The sequence below is a fragment of the Panthera pardus genome, unplaced genomic scaffold, assembly GCF_024362965.1.
Source record: "Panthera pardus isolate Hobbes unplaced genomic scaffold, ASM2436296v1 HiC_scaffold_22, whole genome shotgun sequence".
Classification (NCBI taxonomy): domain Eukaryota; kingdom Metazoa; phylum Chordata; class Mammalia; order Carnivora; family Felidae; genus Panthera; species Panthera pardus.
Window position 1 is genome coordinate 70,569,181 of NW_026526788.1, and position 25,908 is coordinate 70,595,088.

At 52.0% G+C, this 25,908-nt stretch overlaps 1 protein-coding gene across 7 annotated transcripts in view; it reads right to left on the bottom strand.

Annotated features, from left to right (window-relative positions):
• Positions 1–23,310, bottom strand: part of AFAP1L2 (actin filament associated protein 1 like 2) — a 98,885-nt gene extending 75,575 nt beyond the window's left edge. Inside the window, exons 1-2 of one of the 7 annotated variants that reach the window (XM_019459498.2) lie at positions 22,941–23,310; positions 16,897–16,950 (exon numbers count right to left, since the gene is read on the bottom strand). In XM_019459498.2, coding sequence (XP_019315043.2) covers positions 16,897–16,950; positions 22,941–22,956 — 70 coding nt within the window. In that variant the 5' untranslated portion in view covers positions 22,957–23,310. The remainder of the gene's footprint in view (positions 1–16,896; positions 16,951–22,940) is intronic. The other 6 variants (XM_019459496.2, XM_019459502.2, XM_019459497.2 and 3 more) reach the window with 6 other exon arrangements.
• Positions 23,311–25,908: the final 2,598 nt, after the last annotated feature.

Here is a 25,908-nt window from a genome sequence, read left to right on the forward strand (position 1 = left end):
AGCATTATTTGTAACAGCCAAAAAGTAAAACAACACAAATGTCCATCCACAGATAAATGGATAAACAAGTTGGGAATGCAAGCTGGTGCAGCCACTCTGGAAAACACTATGGAGGTTCCTCAAAAAACTAAAACTAGAACTACCCTACGACCCAGCAATTGCACTACTAGGCATTTATCCATGGGATACGGGTGTGCTGTTTCGAAGGGACACATGCACCCCCATGTTTATAGCAGCACTATCGACAATAGCTAAAGTATGGAAAGAGCCCAAATGTCCATCGATGGATGAATGGATAAAGATGTGGTATATATATACAATGGAGTATTACTCGGCAATCAAAAAGAATGAAATCTTGCCATTTGCAACTATGTGGATGGAACTGGAGGGTATTATGCTAAGTGAAATTAGTCAAAGACAAAAATCATATGACTTCACTCATATGAGGACTTTAAGGGACAAAACAGATGAATATAAGGGAAGGGAAACAAAAATAATATAAAAACAGGGAGGGGGACAAAACAGGAGAGACTCATAAATATGGAGAACAAACTGAGGGTTACTGGAGGGGGTGTGGAAGGGGGGATGGGCTAAATGGGGAAGGGGCACTAAGGAATCTACTCCTGAGAACATTGTTGCACGATATGCTAATTTGGATGTAAATTTTTAAAAATAAAAAATAAAAATTTTAAAAAATGGATAAACAAGATATGTTATATCTATACCTATACATACAATCAGATATTATTTGGCCAACTTAGAACCTTGAACATATTATGTCAAGTTAAAGAAGCCAATCACAAGAGTCTGCATATTATGGGATTCCACCACAGGAAAGTCCAGAAGAGAGAAATCTATAGAAACAGAAAGTAGATTAGTTTAGTGTTTGCTCAGGGTTGAGGGGAGGGGAGCTCTAAAATTAACTGTGGTGACAGTTGCACATATCTGTGAATACACTAGAAACCAATGAATTACCCACTTTAAATGGTGACCTGTATGGTATGCGAATGAGATCTCAGCAAAGCTGTTTTTTCAGAAAAAGGAAAAAGATTTTTAAAGTATAATTTTAGAGAGAGGCTTTCTAAGTCTAAGCAAAATTTAGGGCCATAAAAGGAGATAAATTTGACCACACACGTACAAAAATTCTACTTTGGAAAAGTAAACATAAAAGCAATTCAAGAGACAAGAAACTGGAGGGGGTGGGGTGGGATTTGCAACTCATATCCAAAGGGTTAATTTCCTTAACACAGAAAAAGACCAACAACCCAGCAGAAAAAAAAAAATGCATTATCGTATGAACACAGATGGCTTTTAAACATACGAAAGGGGGCGCCTGGGTGGCTCAGTCGGTTAAGAGTCCGACTTCGGCTCAGGTCACGATCTCGCGGTCCGTGGGTTCGAGCCCCGCATCAGGCTCTGTGCTGACAGCTCAGAGCCTGGAGCCTGTTTCCGATTCTGTGTCTCCCTCTCTCTGACCCTCCCTCGTTCATGCTCTGTCTCTCTCTGTCTCAAAAATAAATAAACGTTAAAAAAAAAATTTTTTTTTAAATAAATAAAAAAATAAACATATGAAAGGATGCCCAACTTCATTTATAGTCTGAGAGAGAGAGAGAGAGAGAGAGAGAAACTTTGCAAAGACACCTTCGCCCATTCTGATGGGCAAAGATGACAAGGTATAATCACATTAGATTGACGAGGGGGGAGGGAAACAGACACCCTGAAACTCTGCTAATAAGGGTAAAAAGAACACAACTTTTGGGGGGACATTTTGGCACTAACTAATCAGACTGCAAACGCACGTGCCCCTTCAACCCAGGGATTCTACGTGCAGAGATTTTATGCCGCAGACCTCCTTCGTGTGTCTGAAATGAGCTCCGTGTAAGGAAATTCGTGGTGGCGTGGTTTGTTACAGCAAAGGCCTGGGAAACACGGAATGTTCGGCGATTATACAAGTCGCGCCAGCTCCACACACAGGAAATGCTAAGCAGCATCATGGAGAAGGCAGCAGGTCTATCAGGAATGAGCTCCAAGAAACATCCTGAACTTAAATAAGAAGGTTACCAGTGACTGCATTGCGTCTGGGGAAAGGGGGGGGAATTGCAGACACACACGGGGGCTTGCAAATGGGCTCTTTCTGAAGGCTACTTGAGCAACTGGGGCTTTTCTTCCCCCTAAAACTTGATACCATTGGGGCTGGAAAGGAGGAGAGGGAAAGGAACAGGAGGGGAGGGGAGGGGAGAGGAAGAAGGAACGGAAGGAATGGAAGGAAGGGAGGGAAGGACAGGAGAGAGGGAGGAAAAGGGCAGAATCACCGCAGAGGAAGAAAAATATTTGGATGAATATATCTTTGACAGATATTATCACCAAGGATGGAATTCTAGGGATTTTCACATTCCAGGTTATAAATTTCTGCCACAGATGCATATTTTATAATAAGCATGTACGGCTTTTGCCATAAAAAATACATATAAAATTACTACATTGAACTCCTTACAGAGTGAAATAGCAACGCGTAGCTGTTGTTTACGCTATTTTAAAGGATTTAAAGGAACTCCCCTGGGAGAAACCAAAAATAGCCAAAAGGAGAGAGAAAAACACTTTGCCCAGTTGACCCAGGCCAGCTTGGAATGTTGACCTTTTATCTTTGTCCTAGAAAGTCAGCAGGGACACAGAGAGGGAGAACGGACCCGGGACTTGGTGGAAAGAGGGGCTTGCGGCTGCTCAGCCTGAGGCCAACGGCACAGAGACACCTCTCCCAGCTGTAGCCTAGCCCTGGGGCCAGAAGTCCTCACCGGCTCTCCTGACCACCCCCGCTCACCTTCTCTTTTTCTCCATCGGTCCCTCATCTCCCTGAGCCATTCAACAACACAGGTGTGGCAACCGTGCTCCTATAATGACTGCAGAGGGTTTTGCAAATGTATCAAGGAGAAGGGCCGTCATGCCGTAAGTCAACTTCTAGAAGACGGTATCTGAAAGGTGGACTCATTCACTCTGCTTATTCAAGGCCTGTCCCGGCAGCCGTGAATCCCATCCTTATCGCTGCTTCTTGCTGCCTTCAGCCTCTCTAACTCCACGGCCATTTAGGGCCTTCCTTGCTGAATCAATGGCATCTTGTCTATGATCTTGACTCCGCTCCAAGTGATGAACCAACTTCACTGGGAGCGTCTGCTGAGAGCTCTCTGAGAAGGGCCATTGTTCCCTTTGCACTTGTCCAAAGCCTCCATTTAGGGACGGCTGTGACTGTGGACGGAGGACATTCATCACTGGGAACATTTGCCAGCAAATGAGAGACAGCTGTTGGGCATGAACGGCGTGTGGCCGAATGTTGCCCGCGGTGAGATTTATTTCCCAAGGGAGGACCCCGTCACTTATCTTTTCTTCCAGACTGTGAGAAAAGGGGAAAACGCTCACCTTCCCCCTCCCACCCGAGAGTCCACACTCGTGCCACTACTCGCGCGGTGCGGCGCGCACGGTGGCACGGGGGGCACACGGCAAACAAGGCCCCCTGTTTGCTGGGGAAGCGCCCGTCTCCGGGCCCGCGGAGAGGAGCGCTGGTCATGCAAGCCACGCCCGTGTGGCTGGGGACTGCGCCTCACCTCTCTCGAGCCTCCACGTGCCCCCCAGCAGCCCTGGGTCCACACTCCCCGCGGAGACTTCTGGACGCTCAAGGCCCGGTGGAAAGGAGGCAGCTGGGAAACCGGGCAGAAACTCCTGGGGATCGCCAGGAACGAAGCGAAGGGCCACCCGCGTGGCACACGCCGCCCCGCCGTGCACTTTCGGAGCTATGAAACCAGCCATGGGGACGAGACAGAAATAGGGGAAACAGAGACCCTTGCGTCCCGCATGGAGGATGAACGGCTGGGGCCAGATGTGATCAATGAACGCGGGCTTCCGGGATGAGGTGGGTGTGACAGGAAGGGCAGAGGGAAAGAGCGCCCGTTTCCCGTCATAAGGAACCGCGTGAGCAAAGGCCTGGCCGGCCCAGCAGGGAACACGCTAGGGAGGCCCAACTCCTGCAGCCCAGGCACCCAGAAAAGCTCCCTTTCAGGGAAGTCTGTTTCATCAGGCTGGGGCTCCGAGACAGCCGAGCATCAGCCGTGAGCAAGGCCGGGGAATCTTCCTCCCCGTTCCAAAGGGGTACGCCAAGACAGCCGGACTGCAGCCTGTAGACACACACTGCACTTAACATTAGATCAGGCATGGCTGCGGGTCCGATCTGAAGCCATCTGAGGATGGCGATCATGTCTACTGCCATCGGGCTAGACCGGGCAGCAGAATGTGCTCCAGAGTCCAGCGGAGCTGGGTTTGGATCCCACCGCATTGGCGGTGAACTTGTGCTTGGGCTGCCTCTGGCCTCGAAGTCTGGCTTCCATTTCCTCCATCCACAGAATGAGGAGAATAATATTTACTGCTGGATTCCTGCCTCCCCGCCCCCACACCCAGTGCTGATTCTGCAGGCCTGGAATAAGATGAAAGTGTCTGATGGAAAAGCTCTGGGAAGCCTTTTATTAACATTCTTAGCTCAGCCTAGCTCAGGGGAACGAGTCCCTGCATTCCAGGGGACTTCTCCCCCGGGAAGCAATGCCAAGAATGTCACTGCAAGATTCGAAGAGGGTTTTCCAGTCAGAACCCTCCCAGGTATTCAGCCACCCCAGGGAGGCTACAGGTGCCTGGTGGAGGGTGAGAGCTGGTACCCACAAGTTCTTTAGGGATGAAGAAGTCTTCAGGGACCCCGGAGTCTCTAGGGATTGAGTCGGATGGTGAGAATAAAATGCCCAGGGAGGGATGCTGCAGCTGGGCCCAGAACACAGTCACTATCAAACATGGGCAGCAAAGCTTACCCTTGGCTCAGAGTCTGAAAACCCACCTTCTGGGAGAAACAACTTCCTGCTCGGTGGCTGTGTGACAGTTACGTTCATAGGCTCAGGCCCTCAGTCACCCCAGGAGGAGAAGGGCTGTCACAACGCTTCTGGATATTTCACAACTCTCCAGGATAGTTGCAAAGGTAAAAAAAAATGTCACATATGTTGAAATAAAAAGTAAAAGGTAGCAGCATTACTGTTGTTAATAATCACTCTTGATTCATGACGATCCACGTAATATCAGGCAGACAGCAGCTCAGGGCAGGGAAGATGAAGAGAGTCAGGGTACGTGAGTTGCGGGGGGCGGGGGGTGGGGGTGGGTCTCTTCCCCAAACAGAGGTAGTGCAGGAAGCCAGGAGAGGGAAGATGAGTATGGCCCAAGCAGCCCAGCCCTTGCCAGGCAGCAGCTGCCCAGAGGCTAGGACTTCCTTGGGCCCGCGGGGACCCCACTGTACTGGGGCGTAGCAGCCCGGGATGATTCAGCTAAACACACCTAGCAGCGAGTGTCTCTGAATAGATGTTCTACAGGCCGTGTAGGCACTAGTCCTGGGACACAGAGGGCTTACCACCCTCTGCATGTTGGGGTGGGCACTCTGGAGTGGAAGGGTCCACCGCCTGCAGGGGTGAAATGAACTTCACCAGCCCGACCGAATCTCTTCCTGGGACTTCCGTTGACTGCGACCCTGCATCTAATTGCTCACCTCATCAGCTACGTTCAGACATGATTCCACCCAACTCTGGGTTCCCATGGCTGACAGAGCCTGCCTTCCGGCCATGAGTACTTCTGCATTGAAAATTAAGAACAGCAAGGACGAGGGGAGCACCATGGCCTTCCCTTCATCTGCGATGCGATTCCCAACCCAACACTGAAACGATCACCTTTTACACATGTCCACTTGTCTGCCTAGCTTTTCACCGATTCTCCCAACAAGCGGGGGACGTGCGTAGAGCAGGGACTATTCTAGATGCGGACGGCTGAGGTGACCGAGGACTCACGAGGCACGCTGTTCTCACACTAACGGGTTCAGAAACAGGAAACAGCCCTTCACGAATTGGCTTCCCCTCCCCACGCAGCCTTCATGGCGGTAGGAACGAAAGTGAAGGTTTAAGGCCTCGGAAATCAACATGGCAGACCGCGTGGCAAACTCAATGTCTTGTCTCACGACTACCTACCTCCAATCACTAGCACTGCTACTAAGAAACGAGATTTCCCTCGACCCTTACAAACCTCCCAGGAAGAGGGTAATGAGCCCCTTTCAGACGAAGAAACAGATACCCGGAAACAGCGATTGCCCAAGGTCACAGGTATCCAAGCCCGATACGAACCGGTTCTTCGTAAACCCTACAACTTTCACCATTACATTCCTTATAGTCTGAACAGTGAGGGAGGAAAATACTCAGTCCCTCTTGAAGGAAGAAGCAATTCAGAGACACCGGGTGGTTCAAAAGTCCTTCCCTGCCTTTGCCCGGTGGGAAAGAGGTGGGACCATCATTCGGGATCCTCAGGCTATTATCCTACCCCTTCCCCTCCATGAGCTATGGGTCTGCGGGCTTGCCCCACGCCCGATCCCACCCTCAGAACCCTGTAAAGTGTGGAAACCTCCAGTAGGCCTGTACCTTCAACCTCTTCAGAAAAGTGCGAGGGAGAATATTCTTTTAGGATGTGTTTGGTTTTTTCCTATGGACAAGAGACTGGAACCCAAAGTAGTCCACGTGGTGGTAAACCACTCATCTGGAAGAGGCTGTGGTCACTTGGCTGGGTCCCTGGGAAGCAAGATGTCCCTGCGTGTGAAGTGCTCAGGGAATATGACCCAAACTCCCAGGCACAACCCAGGTCTCCCACCCCATCTCTCCCCACCCCTCCCCATCTCTGGCTTCACCTTTGCACTTGCTGGTGCCTTGGCCTGGAGCTCCCAACCCCGGTTCTCCACTCAGCAGGCTCCTTCTCTTCATTAGGGTCTCAACTCCAATATCATCTCCTCAGACAGACTCTTCATGAGCACCTGGCTAATACGGGGACCACACCTGCCTCTGAATTACTCTCACAACATCCTGTGTGTGTTTTTCATGTTACTTACAACTACCTGAAATTATCCTTTTTTTTTTTTTTTTTAGAACTATCATTGCTTACTTGTGGTCTGCTTCCCTCCTCTGGAATGGGAGATCCATTAGGACAGCAGTCGCAGGAATAGTGCACCCAGCTTGGTCTCAACACCTAGGCAATACCTAACACATAGCGAAGCTGAAGAAAGCGCTTATTGTGTGAGTATTTGGAAATTCTCCCATGCCGAGGGGCTATTGAAGGATGTGAGCAAGTTCACTGCAAAATCACAAATCCTTTGAACTGGAAAGGACCCTGGGGGTGACGCTTGAACTTCACAGAAACGAAGATCTTTATTGTTCCATCACCCAGGTGTCAACATTCCAGTGGACCCAGGAATTGAGAAGGCAGGTCTGGAGATGTGGGGCAGAAACTGACCAGTCAGTACACGGACAGGTGGGATAAAGAAAGAGAGGTCAGTAGTAACTGAGTCTAAGCACGAGAAACAACAGTGAGGAAACAGTCAAAACCAGCCGAGCCAACCTCAGGGTTTTTTCCATTTTCTGAAAACCTTTAGTTCTTGGCTTTACACACAGTCGGATTTGCTGCCCACCCGCTGAGCCACGAGGGAAAGAGTTCGCCCTTCTGCCCACGCCGACAAGACCCCGGGCAGCTCTGGGTCCTGCCTCCTGGCCCAGCAGCTTCACAGAACATACCACTGGGCAAAGCGAAAACAGGTGGCACGCTATTCCTGGTCCAAATGGCTCTTTGCCGCATACACCCTTGAATCTCAAAAAGACAAACAAACAAACAAAAACCACAACCATTATTTCAAGCAGAAATAGAGATGGAACAAACAATGTTAGAGGCCAACTCTACCCAGATCAAACGGCCCCAGGGTGGGACAGGCACTTTATCGTCTTCGGATGCACCTATTTGGAGTGAATATTCCCATCTCCTGGGTGGAGAGGAGCAAAACTGAACTGCTGCACAGATCTAGTAACTTCATTTCCAACCCATCAGGTCCTAGATGGAAAAACCCAATTCCAAAGCATTCTACTCAATCTGCTAAACCTCTGGCCATAAGCTCTTGGCCGTGACCTGTACTCAGCAGCAAGGACCCAAAGGTGACTCCAGGTGTTCAGTCGCTGGAGACGACTAGAAAACTACTCAACTATCAGAAGCCAGCTCTACTGCCCCACGCTTCTGTGGGGGTGGGTTACAAGCATCCCTGCCCCTCACGACAATGGCAAGTTGCTAATTACCACGACAGTTCTGATCAAAGGTAAGCTTTGGAGTCAAACGTAAGGGTGGCTGTTGTGACAACCTCGGGGGCAAAGGATCTTGAACAACCCAACAATCAATAAGGAAAATGACTTCCCCATTGACTCCTCCACATGGGGTGGGTATGGCGGAGAGAAGTTCCTGTCCCCTCTTTCCAGAGGACACCGACTGACGTTCCGGTGTTGCCCTGGCAATGCCACGTTCTGCTCCAACTCAGATTTGTAGGCTTCCGGTATCAATAACACGCCAGAAGCAAACTCTTACAAATTCCCTTTCATGCCGATATCCCATTCTTCACTCCCCAAGATGAACTTTCTCATATGTATCTTTCTGCTTGTATGTGTTCCTGCTTAATGCGTACGGCTGTGTGAATGTTTACTGGCTGTCAATGGGACTGTCAGATGACCTATTCTGCTTCTTACCTTTCACTTAGCGCTAGGTCTTAAAGATACATCTACGGTGCCGGATCGACATCTAATCCACTGCTTCTACCGCTGGGCAATTTCTCTAGGGTTCCCGCCCTCATCATTCGCCTGTTCATTCTCCCCAGAGACACTGAGACTGCTTCCCATTCTCCACTGGCACAAATAATGCTGCAAAGATCACCTTCAGACCCTCCCTGTGTGGACCCGCTTGGAAATTCCTGCGTGTTCTGAGAACCCTAGGTAGCTTGCAGCCTCACACTCCTGCCAGTTTCCCGGGTGGTCATGTGGGTTGTCCCTGACGACTCAAGGAGCCCAAGCACTCCTTCAGATGCGCGTCTGCTTTGTGGAGGCTCCTTCACCCGCAACCTGCCATTCGTAGCCTTTACTTGTCTTTATTTCCATTGCAGCGTCTGCCTTTTTCTGGTTGATCTGCAGGAGTTCGTTGTATGTTCTAAATGTTAGCCCCTGGCAGGTTTTAGACACTGTCCATCTCTCTCTCCTCTTTGCCAGCTGCATTAACTTTGTCCAGGATGTCCACTAAGGAACAGAAGCCCTTAACTTCGATGTAATCAAAACTCTCACAGGGGTGCCTGGGGGGCTCAGCTGGTTAAGCGTCCGACTTCAGCTCAGGTCATGATCTCATAGTTCGTGAGTTCGAGCCCCGCATCGGGCTCTGTGCTGACAGCTCGGAGCCTGGAGCCTGCTTCCGATTCTGTGTCTCCCTCTCTCTCTCTCCGCCCCACCCCCACTCTCTCTCCTTCAAGAATAAACATCAAACAAAAATCTTAAAACAAAAAAAAAAGAGGGGGGAAAAAACTCTCCGAAAACTTGAGGACAGCAGCCATTTCTCAGTCACACAATTCCAGTTTCTTGAACACTCACAGTAAACCACCCATGGGGTGAGGTGCTGTGGACACAAAGAGGAACAATGGCTTTGACCCTTATAGAGTGTAGAGCCTCCTGGTAATATAGACGTCCCGTCAACTATAGCATGGACACAAGGACGATGGCAGGTGGTACAGGTGCAGTGAGCAGTTAAAGTCTTCAGGGGGTAAAGGCTGAGCGAGCCTTGACAGATAAGCTTGGCAGGCAGCCCTGAGGGGAGGACATCCAGGCCAACAGAACAGCAAAAGCACGAGTCCAATTTGGAAAACTACAAGGAATTCAGGAAGGGGTGAGGGGCGGCGGGGGAGGGGGGGCACACGACAAAGTGAGAATGGCCACAGAGGCTAGACAAACAGGAAGAGCCATGAAAAGAAGGAGCTCGGATTCTCTCCAGGGCAGTACAGGGGACAGCACCTCTCTCTCTCCCCGCAGCCGGTGACAGAGTGCCTTAGACACCATCTGCACTCAAAAGGGCATGGTTCAGGGGCCTTAAGAAATCTGGGTCCACCTTCGCTACAGCAGCAATGTACTGAAATCTCAGAGAAACCCAAAGGCGGAATATTCTAGGAAGAAAAGTGTTCGTGAGCACCCAAGTTAAACTACCAAGGCGGACAAGAGACATCCACAAGACAGGTCCGGACGGTCCCGGATGGACGGAGGCCTTCCCTCCCTGGCCTCAGTTGGAAGCTGTTCCCGCTGCTGTTCTTGCCTTGACGAAAGTCCTCAGCCACGAAATTCCCCAACTGCCAAGTGTCCTTGTGCCGGAAATGTACCGCGTAAAGTCATTAGTGACACAGCGGAATCTTACCCAAGACCCCACCAGGACCTCTGCCAGCCAGCTGTTTCCCCTTGAATCTAAACCATTTTCACACTCAGTGATGGTAAATTTTTTACGGGGGAAAAAAAAGCCATTTGTGGGGAATATTTTGTTCCAAGCTATGTAACTGCCCTTATTTTTTCCAGCCGGGGGAGAAATCTATACGCACAGACACATGGCAGCCGAGTATGAAAGCAGAGAAGGGTTGTTGTGTGAGGTACAGTGAGGGAAGGGGTTAAAGGCATGGGGGTGGGGGGAGCAAGGTCAAGGTGTCAGGGCTGAATGAGCCTTGACAGATAAGCTTGGAGTCTAGAAATCACTCCACCCTAACAGTCTCTTGGCACTCTTGCTTTCTCTCTCCTGGCTGCCTCAGCCTCCCCAGGGCAGAAAAATACATCCTATTGGAAACCAGCAATCTTACCCTTGGAGGGCTTTAATAGCTTTAGGAAATGACAAGAAAATGGGGCTGATTGTCACTTGACATCCCCTCTCTGCTGACACAAACACACACATGCACATCCCTCTCACGTCTGCTGTTTGTGAAGGGAAGGCACTTATTAGCTTCCTCCCCCTTCACCATGGCCCTACCAGCTACATATATCTCGGACCATAAGGAAGCAAGGGGCGGAGGAAGCCAGACCCCAAGATCAGGGTCCCCTACCTTCCTCCAACCCACCAAAGGGGTCCTCCAACACCACCCGTGAGACCGCTTTTGCTCTGAGACGACTCCCAACCCTGTTGTTACGGAAAGATAATCGAGTGCCTAAAGCCATCTACACACTCTAGAGGTCCGCTGCTTAGGACAAGAGGCCCCTGCCTGCCAGCTGCTATGCCCATGTCAGGAGTCCAGCCACACTGGAGAACTGAGGCAGAGAGTGACCTGTGCACAGACTCGCGCCTGATCCCCACAGAGCGTGGGCTGCTGGGGTGCTGTCACAGTCAACATCTGGGTACCTCTCTGCAAACTTGAATGCACCGGGGCCCTTACCTTGGGGTCAGAGGAGGAAAAAACCCCGCACACCAAGAGCTCCACCAATCAACCAGAGTCCCAAAGTCTCTTTCAGCCCGAGTGGAGACGTGGAGGGTGAGGGCACGGGAGGGAGCTGTGCTTCAGAGGTATCCGATCTCAACGGCCGTAGATTAAATTCTCTGAGAACAAGATGGCCTTTCCCCACTCTCAAGGGAACCAGTGCGAGGCCAGCCGGGAGCGACACCTGGATCCCATAACTCTTGGGGATGTGCTCCCAGCCTGAACTGTTTACAATTACACACACCAAACCAACATCAGCTGGGTGGGGAATGGACGCCTGCCCACGGAGAAGCCAGGAGGTCAATGGGAAAAAATGATTGTAGTCAATGCTGAGCCTTCATGTTTGGATCCTGTATCCAAACTGCCACGATGTTCTCATGCCCCCGCCCTGTGCAGACACCAGGGCCTCCTCTGATCCTCATTTCCAGGGAGCTTGGGGTGGCAGTGGGAGGAGCCCCCACCCCTTGGAGGTTAGCCGAACACAGGGCTATTTAAGGACCCACAGAGGGAGGATAAGAATGTTCTTTCCCGGGAATCCTAGTCACCATGACGCTAACGTGCACTCGGCCAGGTGGGATGGCTGGCAAGATCCCAGGGTTAGCAAATGGCTTGGAGAAGGTGGCCTTCTTTGCATCAGGCCATATGGAATGACACTTCCTAGGGCCTGATGACACACCAGGGGCTATGCTGAACAGATTTTCACTCTGGCTTCCTCGTCCAGGAAGGAATGAGATGCTCTTTGGCAGAGAGCAAGCCCCACTTTCCCTATCCTGACTCTGAGGTCATCAGCTCCCCCTGGGGAAGCCCAGGATTCTAGCCACGGCTACTTGAAAAGCCCGACACTACTAGAGACCTGGGGTCAAGGGGAGGCTCGTTCTTTCTGGGTCTTTCTGGCCTCAGGTTCTCAGGGGGAATCCCTTTTCTAAACTCAAGACTCAGGAGACCTGAACGGAATTGTCAGGAAAAAAAGAAAGAAAGTGGCAGAAAGTCAAGAGGAGAGAATGCGGGTATGAAAGAAGATGGCGGGGCGGGGCGGGGGGGGGGGGGGGAGGCGAAAAGAGAGAGAGAGAGAGAGAGAGAGAGAGAGAGAGAGAGAGAGAGAGAGAGAGAAGGCTGCATGTACAGGTGCAGGAGCAAGCCTGAGTGCAGCACCCAAGAGGGGTCTCGGAGCACCAAACACTCACACTTGCCCTTGATGGTTCTGTCATTAACCCGACCCACTCTGTCACAGGCTGACTTCCAGGGCATCTGGGATACACGGACCTGAACTTCAATGGGCTTCCATGGTCGCCAGTGGCACACGTGCCTCACCTAGCTCAAGTGCCTGCAGTGGCTCTCTCGGGAGATCCTCGAGAGCTCTAGACACCAGGAGATGTCACAGTCCAGCTATACTGCAGACAACTGTACTCGACCCTCACATACGCCATGATCCTCAGCCGCAATCCCAGAGGTACCGACTACAGGGACCCCACCTCTAAAACCTGCTAGAAGACGCACAATCCAACTCTACCATGACTATCATGGACCAGCCGCACCGCATTAGGCATTCGAGCAGCAGGGGTGAGGTTGTCGGGGGCTTGCCATTTTAACCCAAGATCTGGCACGTCAACACCCTTTAGTCCCTCCCACTTGTACTAGAGAGGATGCCATAAAAGGCCGGACAATACAAAAGGCAGTAGGGTGGTGACCATCTCAAGCTCATAAGGAGCCTGGGATTGTAACTGAGAACATTCACCCCTTGTGGACCCAACACCATAGAGATGAAGAGTTGTCCCTTACTAACTACCACCCAATAGGTCTAACTTACCACCCAATAGGTCCCAACCCCGATATCAAGGATCCCAAGCACCCAGCAGAGTTCCTTCCAAAAGGACCATATTTGAATTTTAGTAAATCAGCTCAGTATGTTCCAGGACTGTGGGTATTAAATAAGTCAGTGAAATCTCCAAACAATAAGCTCATTCAACACAATCTCTTTTTCTCCCCCCATCTGGGGACTTGAATATAGTCAACATGAATAAATCCTGTTGTGTAAAAACTGGGGGAGAAAAAAAAAAAAAAACAACGAGGGTGGAGGATGGAAGGAAATGGCAGAATTCCCACTTGCTGGTCTAACAGGGAGGCTAAGAGAGTCCCCACAACCCAAAAGGATGCTAGCGTGCCGGGGGAGCCCTGGGGAGATGGCAGTTAACAGTCTGCAGTCCAGGTAAGGAAGTTATCTGGGATTTCCCCACCCATGCATTCCCAGGTTCTCCTGTGCAGCCTTCCCATCCGTGTACTCAAACTAGAAGTGAGCCCTTCGGCTGCCCCAAATCTAGCTCCTTCCTAGACGGACCCGCCATAAGCCAGGCCTGACCCTGTATCAGGGATGTTTCACTTCAAATATGTACAAAACATATTTCCTGCCTCTTCCCCTCCCCCTCCAGTGTCCCCCGACAAAGTCAAGACAATTAGAACTAAGGACTGCCCCCCAAATTCTTCCTGAATACCCCAAGAACAGGTGGGAACAGAACTCCCTTTGCACAGGCCGAGTGGCTTGGATAGATTTGTGAGAAAGAGTTGCACGTGTGAAGTTCTCCTGTGTAATTCATGGTTGAAAGTGATCTACGCCCATATGGTCCTTGCGGATGGCAGTTCTATAGCCTTTCAACACACTGTACTTAAGAAAGATGAGAAGACACAGGTTCAGCTACCCAAGTCCTAGATCCAGACACAGTTCACCTGAAGAACAAGCCAATTCACGTTTTTGATTAAAAAAAAAAAAGGCAATCACCACAATCTTCAGATTCCATTAGGACCCCCAGAGTAATAGTCTTCCATTGTTGTGGTATTCCACACCCCATCTCCTGGACTGGGGCAGGAAGGGCTGGTGACACCTGCTCTTCCTATAGGAGGCTTTCCCCTGTCTGGAATCATCTGGGACTAGGTGCATTATTTTGCTAAATCGTGGGTTCTCCCTGCCTCAAAATCATCCCTCGCTAGCACGGGCAAGCAGGGCTTCCAAAACCAAAAAGTCAGCCAGGAAGTAATTATGGTGCAGACTTGGGTACTCCAATTCCAATTCAATAACTTTATTGGTGAGGGACGGGGGGGGGAAAAAAAAAAAAAAAAAAAAAAGACTTTCAGAAAGGGTGCCCAATTCAATACATTAGATCCATGTGTGTAGCAACAGAGTTCCCAGGGTGGAAGCTTGGAGCTAATGCTTCACTATTCCATGGCCCTCTTGGGCTCGTCTGCTGCCTGGGTTTTAGGAAAACTGCTTTTCCTTTTCGCTAACTAGAGGGAGATCTCCCACCCTTGCGCTGTCTGCGCCTGATGGAAAAGTCTCTTGCATTTAGGATGCTGTCAAGCAGTCCATCTTTTTGTTTTGTTTTCTTTTTTTTTTAATTTTTTTTTTAACATTTATTTATTTTTGAGACAGAGAGAGACAGAGCATGAATGGGGGAGGGGCAGAGAGAGAGGGAGGCACAGAATCGGAAGCAGGCTCCAGGCTCTGAGCCATCAGCCCAGAGCCTGACGCGGGGCTTGAACTCACGGACCGCGAGATCGTGACCTGAGCCGAAGTCGGACACTCAACCGACTGAGCCACCCAGGCGCCCCTATCTTTTTGTTTTCTACCAAAATTTTTCACCCCTTCTGCTGTACCTCCCTCCAGATTGCTGCGGCCATGAAAACACGGAGACCTCGGATTCTGTTTACCACCCGTGATGGCCCAGGGGGCACTCAACAGAGTCTCTGTCTCGCACCACAGCATCGTGAACCACTAGGGTTTGTTTTAAAGTCGGCTTCCAGAAGGTGTCATTTACACACGGGGGAAAAAAAAAATTGTTCCGCTAACTGCACGGGTCTGAGTTTTCACAAACGCCTGGAGCTGTGGACTCTCTACCACCATAAAGATTTGAAACGTAAAGATTTCTACTGTTCCAAAAATTTCCCACATACCCCTTTTGCGGTCAACCCCTTCCCCCTCCCCCGGCCACTACGGACGGGTTTTCTTTCCCGGCAATTTTGCCTTTTCCAGAAAGTCACGTACATGGAATCATACAGCGCGCAAGACTTTTGAGTCTGGCTTCTTTCACTTAGCACACGGGTATGTACCTTAGGTACGAACTGCTGGGTTTTTAAGCTTTGGACTTTTGCTTCTTGCCAAAGACATGGAATGATTGGCTGTAGCTTATCTTTGCCATGGAGGAACCAAATTCTGGATTCAGGGCCTTTTAATAAAGCAGAGGCCTGGGAACTGGGTGACCTCCCAGCTCCATCCACCCAGCACGGAGGGGTTTCCTGGGACTTGGGGCTTTCAGTGGCAAAACCAGGCAAGTCCCACGCGAACCAGGAGAGTTGGCCCCTCTCCTTGGGACAGCCACCGCCGAAGGCAGGGCCGCACATACGCCCCGCTCAGAGGCCTCGGCCAGCAGGCTGGTCTCTCTGACGTGACAGCTGACCGACTGTCCTTCTTCGGTTTAATCGCAAGCGGAAGGCCAATTTGCAATCTGCTGGGCTGAGCCCCTGCACAGGGCTCCCGCTCCCACAGGCCTGCAGCTGCCTTTGAAGTCTCCGCAAGGGCTCAAGGAAGTGGGAAGAGAACTCAGCGGTCTGTTCAGAAGACAGCAGAGCCCCGTGGCTGTTGGTGCTGCACCCTCCCCACGCCTCCCTGGAATGTGTGATGCTCACAGAGAGATGGGACTCGAAGGTGCTCTGGGCTCGTTCTCCTCCTGCTCCGGGCCAGTGCAATGCGCCCAGGGTAATGCCGGCTCCTACTTTTTCTACACATTCTCCCTGCTCCTCCCTCGCAGCGGGGGTTTTTTTTGTTCGTTGTGAGACTGACCAGGGAGGATGTGAGAGAGCCAAGGCATAGAAAACTAGTATAAAAAGCTTGAAGTATCTAAAGGTTTCTTCTACATAAACTGAGACATCAGAGGAAAGTCAGGCACGGCCGTGATGTGGCTCCATGCACGAAGCTTAAGGAGGCGCAATTCTGTGCCCACCGCCTTTCCAGCCGGTTCGAGAGAAATACACAGATGGTCCTCTCGAAGCAGCTAGGCTCCCTGGGCACCGGTTGAGCATCCCCAACTCAGAGCTCCCAGGAGCTTGGGAAAGCCTGTGATGGGCAGAGCCGGCTGTGAGGAACCCCCAACACACGCACAAGAAGGCAGGAATTGGTGGCGTCACAACCATGCCACAGAGGTCTTCGGGTGGCTACTCCCCCAGACTTATTTAACGTTGCCTCCTCTCAAAACGCTTCCCAGCAGCTCTTACAATTCATTCCACCAAGCAGCCTGTGAGGCAGGTTAGTGATCATTATCCTCACTCGTACAGACGAGGGAACAAGGCCCAGAGAGAGGGATTAAGTGACTTGCCCAAGGTCACGCAGCGAGTTAGTGGCAAAGGCCGGGTTAGAATCCCGAGCCCCAGAGCGCCCAGGCCAGAGCTCAGCTCCACAAGACCCCTCGGCCATCGGTCCAGAGCATGGGCAAAGCTAGGTCTGCGCCCTCGGGAGCCCTGGAGGCCAGGTGAGCGGCTGCAGCGGGCACAGGCAGACTCATACTCACAAGCAGAAACCTGCAGGATCCTTCTCTGTACCACCAGACAGCAACACCCCTGTGCTGGAACAGACAGAAATAAGGCTCAAGTCGGGAAAGCCAAGGGCCACCAGGGTGGGCTTATGTCTCCGCTGCTGGAATGCGGCTTTGAGATTTTGCTTCGTAACAGGGAAGAATGCGTGTTCCTGTTGCCTGGAATTCATTCATTCACCCACTCCCCAGTTATGCCCCAGGCACCTGTGCGCTGGCCGTGCACCAGGGGCTGGGGGGAGGGACACTGGGAGGGGAAAGATAAGATCCCTGTCTTGAAGGTGTTCAGTCTAATAGACGAAACAGGCATATAAGACAACATGACATTAATTCATCAAATATTTGCTGGGTGCCTATGATGTACCAGGTGCTAATACGGCTATCCCTCAAGTCATTCAGGAACACAGAGGGAATCAAGGGAGGCTTCCCGGAAGAGGAGGCATGTGGATGAGGTCCCGAAGATTGAGGAGAGTTTCACTGAGCAACTTCCAGGCTAAAGGGACACAGATAGGGAAGGGGTCTGAAATGGCTTTGAGTACTTCTTTCTTTTTGTTTTCTGCCAAGATTTTATTTAAACTTAAGTTAGTTAACATATAGTGTAGTATTGGTCTCAGGAGAATTTAGTGATTCATCACTTACACATAACACCCAGTGCTCATCCCAACAAGTGCCCTCCTTCATGCCCACCACCCACTTAGCCCATCCCCCCACCCGTCTCCCCTCCGGAGTACTTCTAGATAAACCCTTGCTGTTCGTAGAACAGGAATTCCACCCTTTTGAAACTCCGTTCCCAGGGATGTTGTATCCTGCTTGACTTTGAATGGTTGCTTAATCTCTTTAGACCTCAGTTGACCTGTCTGTCAAATGGGAGTGAAGAATCCTCTGTTTGAGAGGGTGGCCCCGGCCTTCCCTAACAATCTCTGGCGAAGCGTTCTCACAAAAGTCCTTGAGAAACAAATTCCTCACGTGGCCAATGGCATTCTCTTTCCCACTGTCTGCTGCTCTCGGCTCTTGCCAGGAAATTGATTTTATTTATAAGAATCACAACCCTACGCTGACCTTTGTTGGGCTACCCACGGTCCCTCCCTCATTTCCCTCTCCTAAAGACACATCCTCCCTCCAAAGATTCCTCAGTGACCACAGAGCAACTAGGACTGAAGAGCACTCGGAAAGGCAGATGGACAAACACTGGACCCTATTTTCTAGATGGGGAAACTGAGGCCTGGAGAGCTCAGTGACTCATCCAAGGAAGCAGAATGCATGGGTCTCCCCATTCCCAAGCCACTGCTTTCTACATGGCACCATGACCACTTCCTGCCTCTGCCTGGACAGACACGCCACCCTGCATCAGCGCGGGGGGGGGGGGGGGGGGGGGGGGGAGTCTCCCTTCTCTGAATGGCAGAAGCCTTTAGAGAAACATTTCCCGTCATTAAAGGGATTTGCAAGAAAACTGGCACAGCTTCCTTAGCTTTGAAGCTTCTTGGCCCCTCCTGGCCCTTTAATTGTGCTTGGAACCAGCCCAGTTCCCAGAGCTCCTACCCCTTCAGAAGAGGGGAAGGGCCCACAGCAGAATTCCCGCCACCCAGCCTGGCCCGTCAGCACCACAGGTGACCCCTCAGTATTTCTGTTTCAGACCATTTCATTGCCAAAGCATCAAGGGCTCCCACACAAAGAGCTTCAAAGTCACAAGGGCTCAGGGTCAAGTGCTACCACGAGCAAACCCCAAGCTTAGGACTGTGTGGTATCACTTGTGAGACTGTTTTGAAGCAGTGTTCCCACGCCTTTCGAGCCTATAATAGCTTAAGGTGAATTACGTTAGATTTCTGGAGGTATCACAGATTTGGCGAAAGCACATCACATCAGTATAGAGGGTGTATCAGTCTTATTCCCTACGTGCTTTTAATTTTCCAGGTGAAGAAGGGCTATGTATACAATGTACGTATAACTACTTATCTTTTTTCAGTGATTCTCACTTTGGCCGCACGTCAGAATCCCCTGAAGACCTGAGCTGCACGCCTAGATCAACTGAATCAGAGTATCTTGAGTGGGGCCTACATATCCCTTTTTTTTTTTTTAAGGTCCCCTGATGGTTCCTAAGGTTAAGAACCACTGCTTTACACAAAGCTTCAACAGGGAAAAACCTGAGTTCCTAGGCATAAAAAAAAAAAAAAAGAAAAAGAAAAAGAAAAAGAAAAAAAAGACATCCAGATGATTCCTCTGAAAGCGACATGAATATTATCAATCTGTTCACCTCTCTTAACTGATTTTTCTTTCTCAGACCTTCCCTGACCACAGATCCCAGTTTAAGCTTTCATGTGTTTTTATTTTTTCTTTAATGTTTTTATTTATTTTTGAGACAGAGAGAGACAGAGCATGAGCAGGGGAGGGGCAGAGAGAGAGGGGGAAGACACAGAATCTGAAGCGGGCTCCAAGAGCTGAGCTGTCAGCACAGAGCCCGACGCGGGGCTCGAACTCACGGAGTGTGAGATCATGACCTGAGCTGAAGTCAGACGCTTAACCGACTGAGCCACCCAGGCACCCCAAGCTTTTGTGTGGTTTTACTGGCTTGACTCTTCACTGCTCATCTCTACCTTGCAGTACCTTAGGAAACACACATGCCCTCTCCTGGGAATCAGGTGATCTGACTCAGAAGCAAACAAACAAAAACAGAAAAAGAGTGATTACACCTTCAACCAATGACTGTGATCCAAATTAAAGTGAATAGCTCAAGCGTGACAGCTTGGATCCAAGTATGATGCAAATTCAGGAAGCTTCCTCGGGACGGTTCCAAGTGCAATCCACAGATAGTAGGTCAGTCACATTTGGCCCTGGACACGCTCACCAGCTGGAAGAGCAGTAGAAACCAGAATTCTTGACCACATGCTGTGAGTTCAGCCAATGCCCTCCCCCACCCCCCCCCCCCCCCAGCACAGTGATCCAAGGGTGCCCTTATGAGAGCCATAAATATGGAAACATCCAAGGATGGGAGCCTTTTCAAGGGACCCTGTGGATGCTGGCACTGCTTACACAACACCAAAGAGATTCATATACAAGAAACAGCAACTCTACCAACATTTTTTATGAGAACTCTTATAAAAGCTCCATCTCTGGGAGACACCCCTGCAGAGTCTTCTCACAATCCCTGCCCTTTGCTTTTGCTGGAGAGAGCCATGGCTATCTAAACAAAATGGCTCAGATGGGATGGGGGGAAAGTTTGGAAATGTTTCTGTAAGAGAGGCTGACATTCCAACAACTCGTCAGCTCCAGACCTCCCTTTACATCCTACAAAACAATGGAAAATCAGCCCCGAGTCTAAAAATGACAGGCTAGGGTTGGAGGACGTACAATAGGTAACACACACGCTAGGGAACACGGAGAACAATTTCTCCTAAGTCAACTGCTTTGTAAGACTTAACAAATGAAAGAAAACACTTTGAGAATCTGGCCACAGCAACGAGGCATTCTGCCTATTTGGGAGAGAGCTCAAAATTGGGAGTCCAGAAACACAGAATGAGGCATTTCAGTGACAAAATTTGAAAGTGTCCGCGAGAATTCTTCATTATATTGTTTATATATTTCAAGAACCCACATAAATCTTGCTTTTTCCATTTAACTTTGTTGTTAAAAAGATACCTAGTCCATCCCCACAATGATTCAATCTTACCTTAAAGACATAAAACTGCCCTCAATGTCTGATGAGCATGAGACAACTATGGATTTCCCGTTAGAGCTGCCTGGTTAATCTGAGATTTGGCCCACACACGTCATTTTTCAATAAGAGTTCAAAAGCACAGGTTAAAAGATCGGGGATTTCTACATCCCTCGGGTGGGGGGGGGGGGAATCCCTAAATTCTGCAGCTGAAAGGTGTAGTTAGTAAACATATCCGCATTCACTGGTGAGGCCTGAAGACTTTCTCCAGAGTGGAACACTCAAAGATGAGTTGGATTAGCCTATGCAATCCAGATAATTCTCAAATGTTTCCATCCATTTACCACTCTCTGAGTTACTGCAAAATAAGGCAGATACATGTGTTACCAAAAACATAAACACTCTGAACTGGAAACTAAGTGTCCTTCAGTTGGCAAAACCCCCTGATACTCCAGGGTGGGAGCTCCAGGATTTTAAGCTCCCAAGAGAACTAAGCTCCCAAGTAACTAAGAAGACTTTCTTAGGTCAAGGACCAAGTCAAAAGCTATTAATACAAAAAGCTTCTGATTATAACGGGGGCATTTAGAAAGAAGACCCCAAATGTTATAATATGACCTCACTTAGGTTACTATGCTAATTTGAGGAAGCAGCTTGCTCCAGGGACCTTCATCCTGCAGCTGGCAACCCTTCATTTCACAATTCAGATACGGCACATGCTGAAGTAAGAGGGACCTCAGAGGCCCTGGACACTTCCAACTCAAGCCCTGAATTCTCTGTGAGGGTCCCTCCCAAAGGGCCGAGGGAGGGGGGAGGCAGAGCGGGAGAGGGAGTAGCAAACTTCATTTTACAAAGAGAGGGGCCGTGGCTTCAAGTGTTCTGAGAGTGCATAAGGACGCATTCAGTCATCTCGGCATAAAACTGACGTGATCTCAGCAGAATTTGGGAGAGAAAAAACAAAAAAAAACAAAAAAAGCCCCAAAAAACCCACCAGTCGGTTAGAAATGTGATAGAGGCTCCAGGGAGGGTTCACAGACAGAAACCAAAGGTTGCCGACTAATTTAACCCTATCCCCTCCTCCCCCCCTCCCCCCCCCCCCACCCCCCCCCCCCCCCCCCCCGCCAGCCGGCTTCCCGCTGGCCTTGGCAAAGACCCTTTCTTTCTTCATGGGGTGCAGCCTAGAATTTAAATCTTTTACCCCCACCTGTAACCAGGTGACCCAGATTGAGAAAAAAAGCAGTGGGAAAAATCAAAAAGCTAGGCACCGACTAGCTGAGGGAACTAAAGCCGGTCCCAGAAGGTTCCTTTATGTCATGTCAGAAATGAGAAACCACTGGGAATGAGATTCCTTGGGAATCTGAGCATTTTCCTTTATTACCCTTTCCCAGGGGAAATAAATATAGAAACAGTATTTCCTCTCGCAGGTTTGGCAGGGACGAGTCCAGGACTGGGAGGTGCAAGAGGCTGAAATGAAAGGCGGGGGGTGTAAAGGGCGTCCGCGGCGTCCCGCTTAAGGGGTAACTCTTTAAGAAAAGCTCTTTAATCCCTGGCTTCTAGACTCCAGCCTCGGGGTTCCGAGCACTGGTGCGAGCCGGCTGCGGGCACGACCCGGGCCGTCCCGCCCACCAGGGTTTGGCCAAGATCCCCGCCCTCGGCCAAATCCAAAACATGCCCAGCTGCGCGCTGGGCTCAACCCTCTCAGGCCCGGACGCCTCCGCGCGCTCCACCTGCCGGGCATCCCGTGCGCCCCCCACCCCCCAGCCCCCGCACTTCCCCCGACCCCTGGCTGGGGATGGAAACGGCTCGGAGACAGACGGTTACCTGGGCGGCCGAAGGACGGGGAGGGAGTGGAGCTGCGAGCCACCCCCACCGCCCAAGCGCATCCCCCGCGCAGCGCTCCTCGCTGGGGTCCCTGCGGGCAGCCCTCCACTCCGGCAGGCGCCCGGGCGAGACGACCCAACGACTTGCTCCTCTGCCCCCAAGCCGCGCGGCGCCGTTGCCAATTCACTCGGGGCCTCCTTGGCCCCGGCGTCTTTCCCGGGCGGCCGGGACTTGAGAGGTGGGTCGCCAAGCGCACCCTCGCTCCTCCAACAGGTGAAAGGGCCTCGCCACGCCGACCCCGCCCTCCGCGCCGGGGAGGGTCGAGAGCCCCGGCCGCGGCCACCGCCTAGGAGGCCCCTCTCGGGGCCCGCGGCGCCGGCCGTCGCCCGGGTCTCCGGCCCCGGTTCGGGCTGGAACGGGCGCAGCCGGCTCTGCCCACCTGAGTCCCGGCGGGAAGCGAGGCGCCAGGCGGGCGCGGCCCCACCACCCTCCCCAGCCCTCCTCGCGGCGCGACAGTGGAGTGCGTGCGCGCCGCGCCGGGACCCGCGCCCCTCACCTTTGTACCGCTCCATCGGGGCCCCGGCCGTGCGCTTTCCCGGCCGCTGGGCTCCGGCGCTGCGCTGTCGGCGCTCGGCTCCGCGCCCGGGCCGCCGCGCTGGCCCCTCCCCGTGAGGTCACGCTCGCCGCCGGACCGTCCTGGCGCTCGGACCCCGTCCCCGCCGGCGCGCCGCCCCCGCGGGGGAACTCCGCCGCCGAGCCCCCCGCAGCGCCCAGGTCCGTGCGCGCCCCGGGCCCTGCTCCCCGCCCGCGGCCGCCCGGCAGCTCCTTCTCGTCCGGGACCCGGGGGCGGCGGCAGGGCGCAAGACTCGGCTTGTGCCCAAACCCTGGGAGAGGTTCTGGCGAGCCCGAGGGGCGGCTGGGGCGGGCCTACGAGAGCCGTTCTTCCAACCGCGGGGCTGCAAACCCACTGCCCGGAGGAGGACCGAGGTCGAACCCCGGAGGCAGAGGGCGTGCCTAGAGCGGCTCGCTCTTGACCGCGGGGCCAGCGCGCTAAAGCCTCGGCTTCCTCGAGGGGCGACCGGGGCATGGGGGGTGGGGACACCCGAGCCGTATCCCCGCGCCTGTCCCCCCCGGTTCTTGGAGAATCGCTTCAACCCTCTAGCAACCTCCCCGGGCAGCCGCTGGCCGGTCGCGCACACAGGAGGGCGTCTGAAAATGCCTACTTGCCGCTTCTACCCGGGGCCCAGGTTTCCCCGGAGCAGTTGTTCCAGACTCTCGTGAGGACTAGAATTCCTAGAGCCGCCTGGACAAGTCCGGGAACACCTGACCGCCCGGGAGGGATGGTGTCTGTTGCACAGGCGCTCGTCCACCCGTGGCTCTAACCACCCTGCGCCGCTGCACCGGGCCGCCACACTACTATCCTCCAGTCTCTCAACCTCATCTGCACCCAAAGGAGAGCCATGTTCTCCTTTAAACTTCTCGATTTTCTCTGTAAAATCTCAATCACTGTATACGCAGGATGCCTGGAGTTTCAACCTGTCTCCCCCCACTTTCCTGAAGGAACATTAAAAACTATTTGTTGTGGGGGCGCCTGGGTGGCTCAGTTGGTTACGTGTCCAACTTTTGCTCAGGTCATGATCTCACGGTTGGTGGGTTCGAGCCCTGCGCCCGCTTCACTGTTGTCAGTGCAGAGCCTGCTTCGGATCCTTTGTCCCCCACCTTTCTCTGCCCCTCCCCTGCTTATGCTCTCTCCTCTCTCTCTCTGTCTCTCAAAAATAAATAAATAAATGTTAAAAATAATTGTTATTATTTTCAAAAAGATTCCTTAAATCTCAGAAGATTCAGCTCTGATTTTTGGAGACCTTTTGCCCCCGGCAGTCTTAGAAATATTTTTCTCAGTTGCATTAGCTGCTAACATCCACGGAGCCCTCCCCATAAGCCCGGCATGCCCCTTGGGGCTGTACAGGCACTGCTTTAATTTTCCCAATGATTCTGTGATGTGGGGATTATTATTATTTGTATCATGTAGTTGAGGAAACTGAAGTTTACAGAGGTTAAACAACTTGCCCAAGGTCACACAGTTAGAACAAACAAAAAAAGAACAGAGCAGGGTTTAAACCCGGGTCTGCTGCTTCTAGATGGTTGTTCACCAAGCTTTCCTGGCACTCATAGGAAGGGCCAGGCCGTCTTTACCAGCTTGTGGAGCACCCAGCCAGGTGAACAGGGTCAATACCGGGCCAGGTAAATGCTCTGATAAGGCACAAGGGATTCTGGGAACCTAGTGGAGGGAGCTGAACCAGCCTGGAGAAGCCTTGCAGGTCCTAGGAGGGGGAGATGGCTGCGTGATCTTCAAAGATGGATTGGAGCTAGTGAGGTGACAGGAGAGGCAGAGTGAGTGCAGCCTTCCAGGCAGAAAGGACAGTGAGGACAAAGGCGGGGAAGTGAGCCACTTCAGGACCACAGTTCTGTCGCTGAAGCCACAAAGGCGAAGCCAGGAGTGGAAACTGACTGGAGAGGTGGGCACAGACCTGCCTGAGGGCCCCAAAGACAGAGTAATCTGCAAACCAAAGGCCTGGGCAGCACTGACAAGTGACGGTGACCCAGGGGCCGTGGGAGGCTGAGCGGAAAGTGGCGTGCAGGAGGCGGTTGCACCAGCCCGCTGCTAAGTCACTGGACGCTGCAAACCCGGCTGAGGAGGAGAGGACCAACTGCAGAAATATGCAGGAAGTGTGATGCAGGGCTCTGGGCCTGAGCACAGGGTGTGAGGGAGCAGGAAGCACCAAGATGGACCAGGGTTTCCGGGCGGGTGGACAATGTCAGCACTCAGGCACTCGGCCAGATCCTCAGACACCACCCGAGGCCCTGTTAGGCGCCAGGTACCGCCAGGCCCTGCACAGAGCCTGAGCAAGGTGAGCCAGGGACTCTCAACGGACTGGGGGTGGGAGGACAACGAGCAGGACAAAAGATGAGTGTCCCTCAGTTGGACACAGAAATAGCAGCAGGTTGGGGCGTTGGGGCAGAAAGTGAAGGGCCCCTGGTGCCCGCAGGGGAGTTAGAGCCCGGGGTCTGAGCTCTCAGATTCATCCATTAGTTTACTCAGTTCTCTCAGCCACTCTTCCAGTGGGGCTGGGCCCTTGGGGAGTCAAGAGATAGAAAAAGGGGAGGTGGAGGCAAGAATTTGGACATCACAGGGCATCACAGGCCAGACGATAGTGCTCAGCGGGGCCACCTGCAAGCTGGAAATGCATCTGTCTCAGGATGGTGAGGACGGGGGGGGGGGGGGGGTGGGGGTCTTATACCTTTTTGTGTTCTCTTTTTCCCATCTCCCTTCCTCCCTCCCTTTCCTCCTCTTGCTAAGGGCCCTACGTGGTGCCCACCCTCCAGTCTCCAGTGTCTACAGACACTGTCATGGGGTATCCGGTTTCCTTTCTAATGCTCAGAGAGAATCTGATTGTGCAAGAACTCCTCCTTCTGAAACTAGCCAGTCACTCTCGGCTGGATTCCAGCTCTAACCGGTCAGCAGG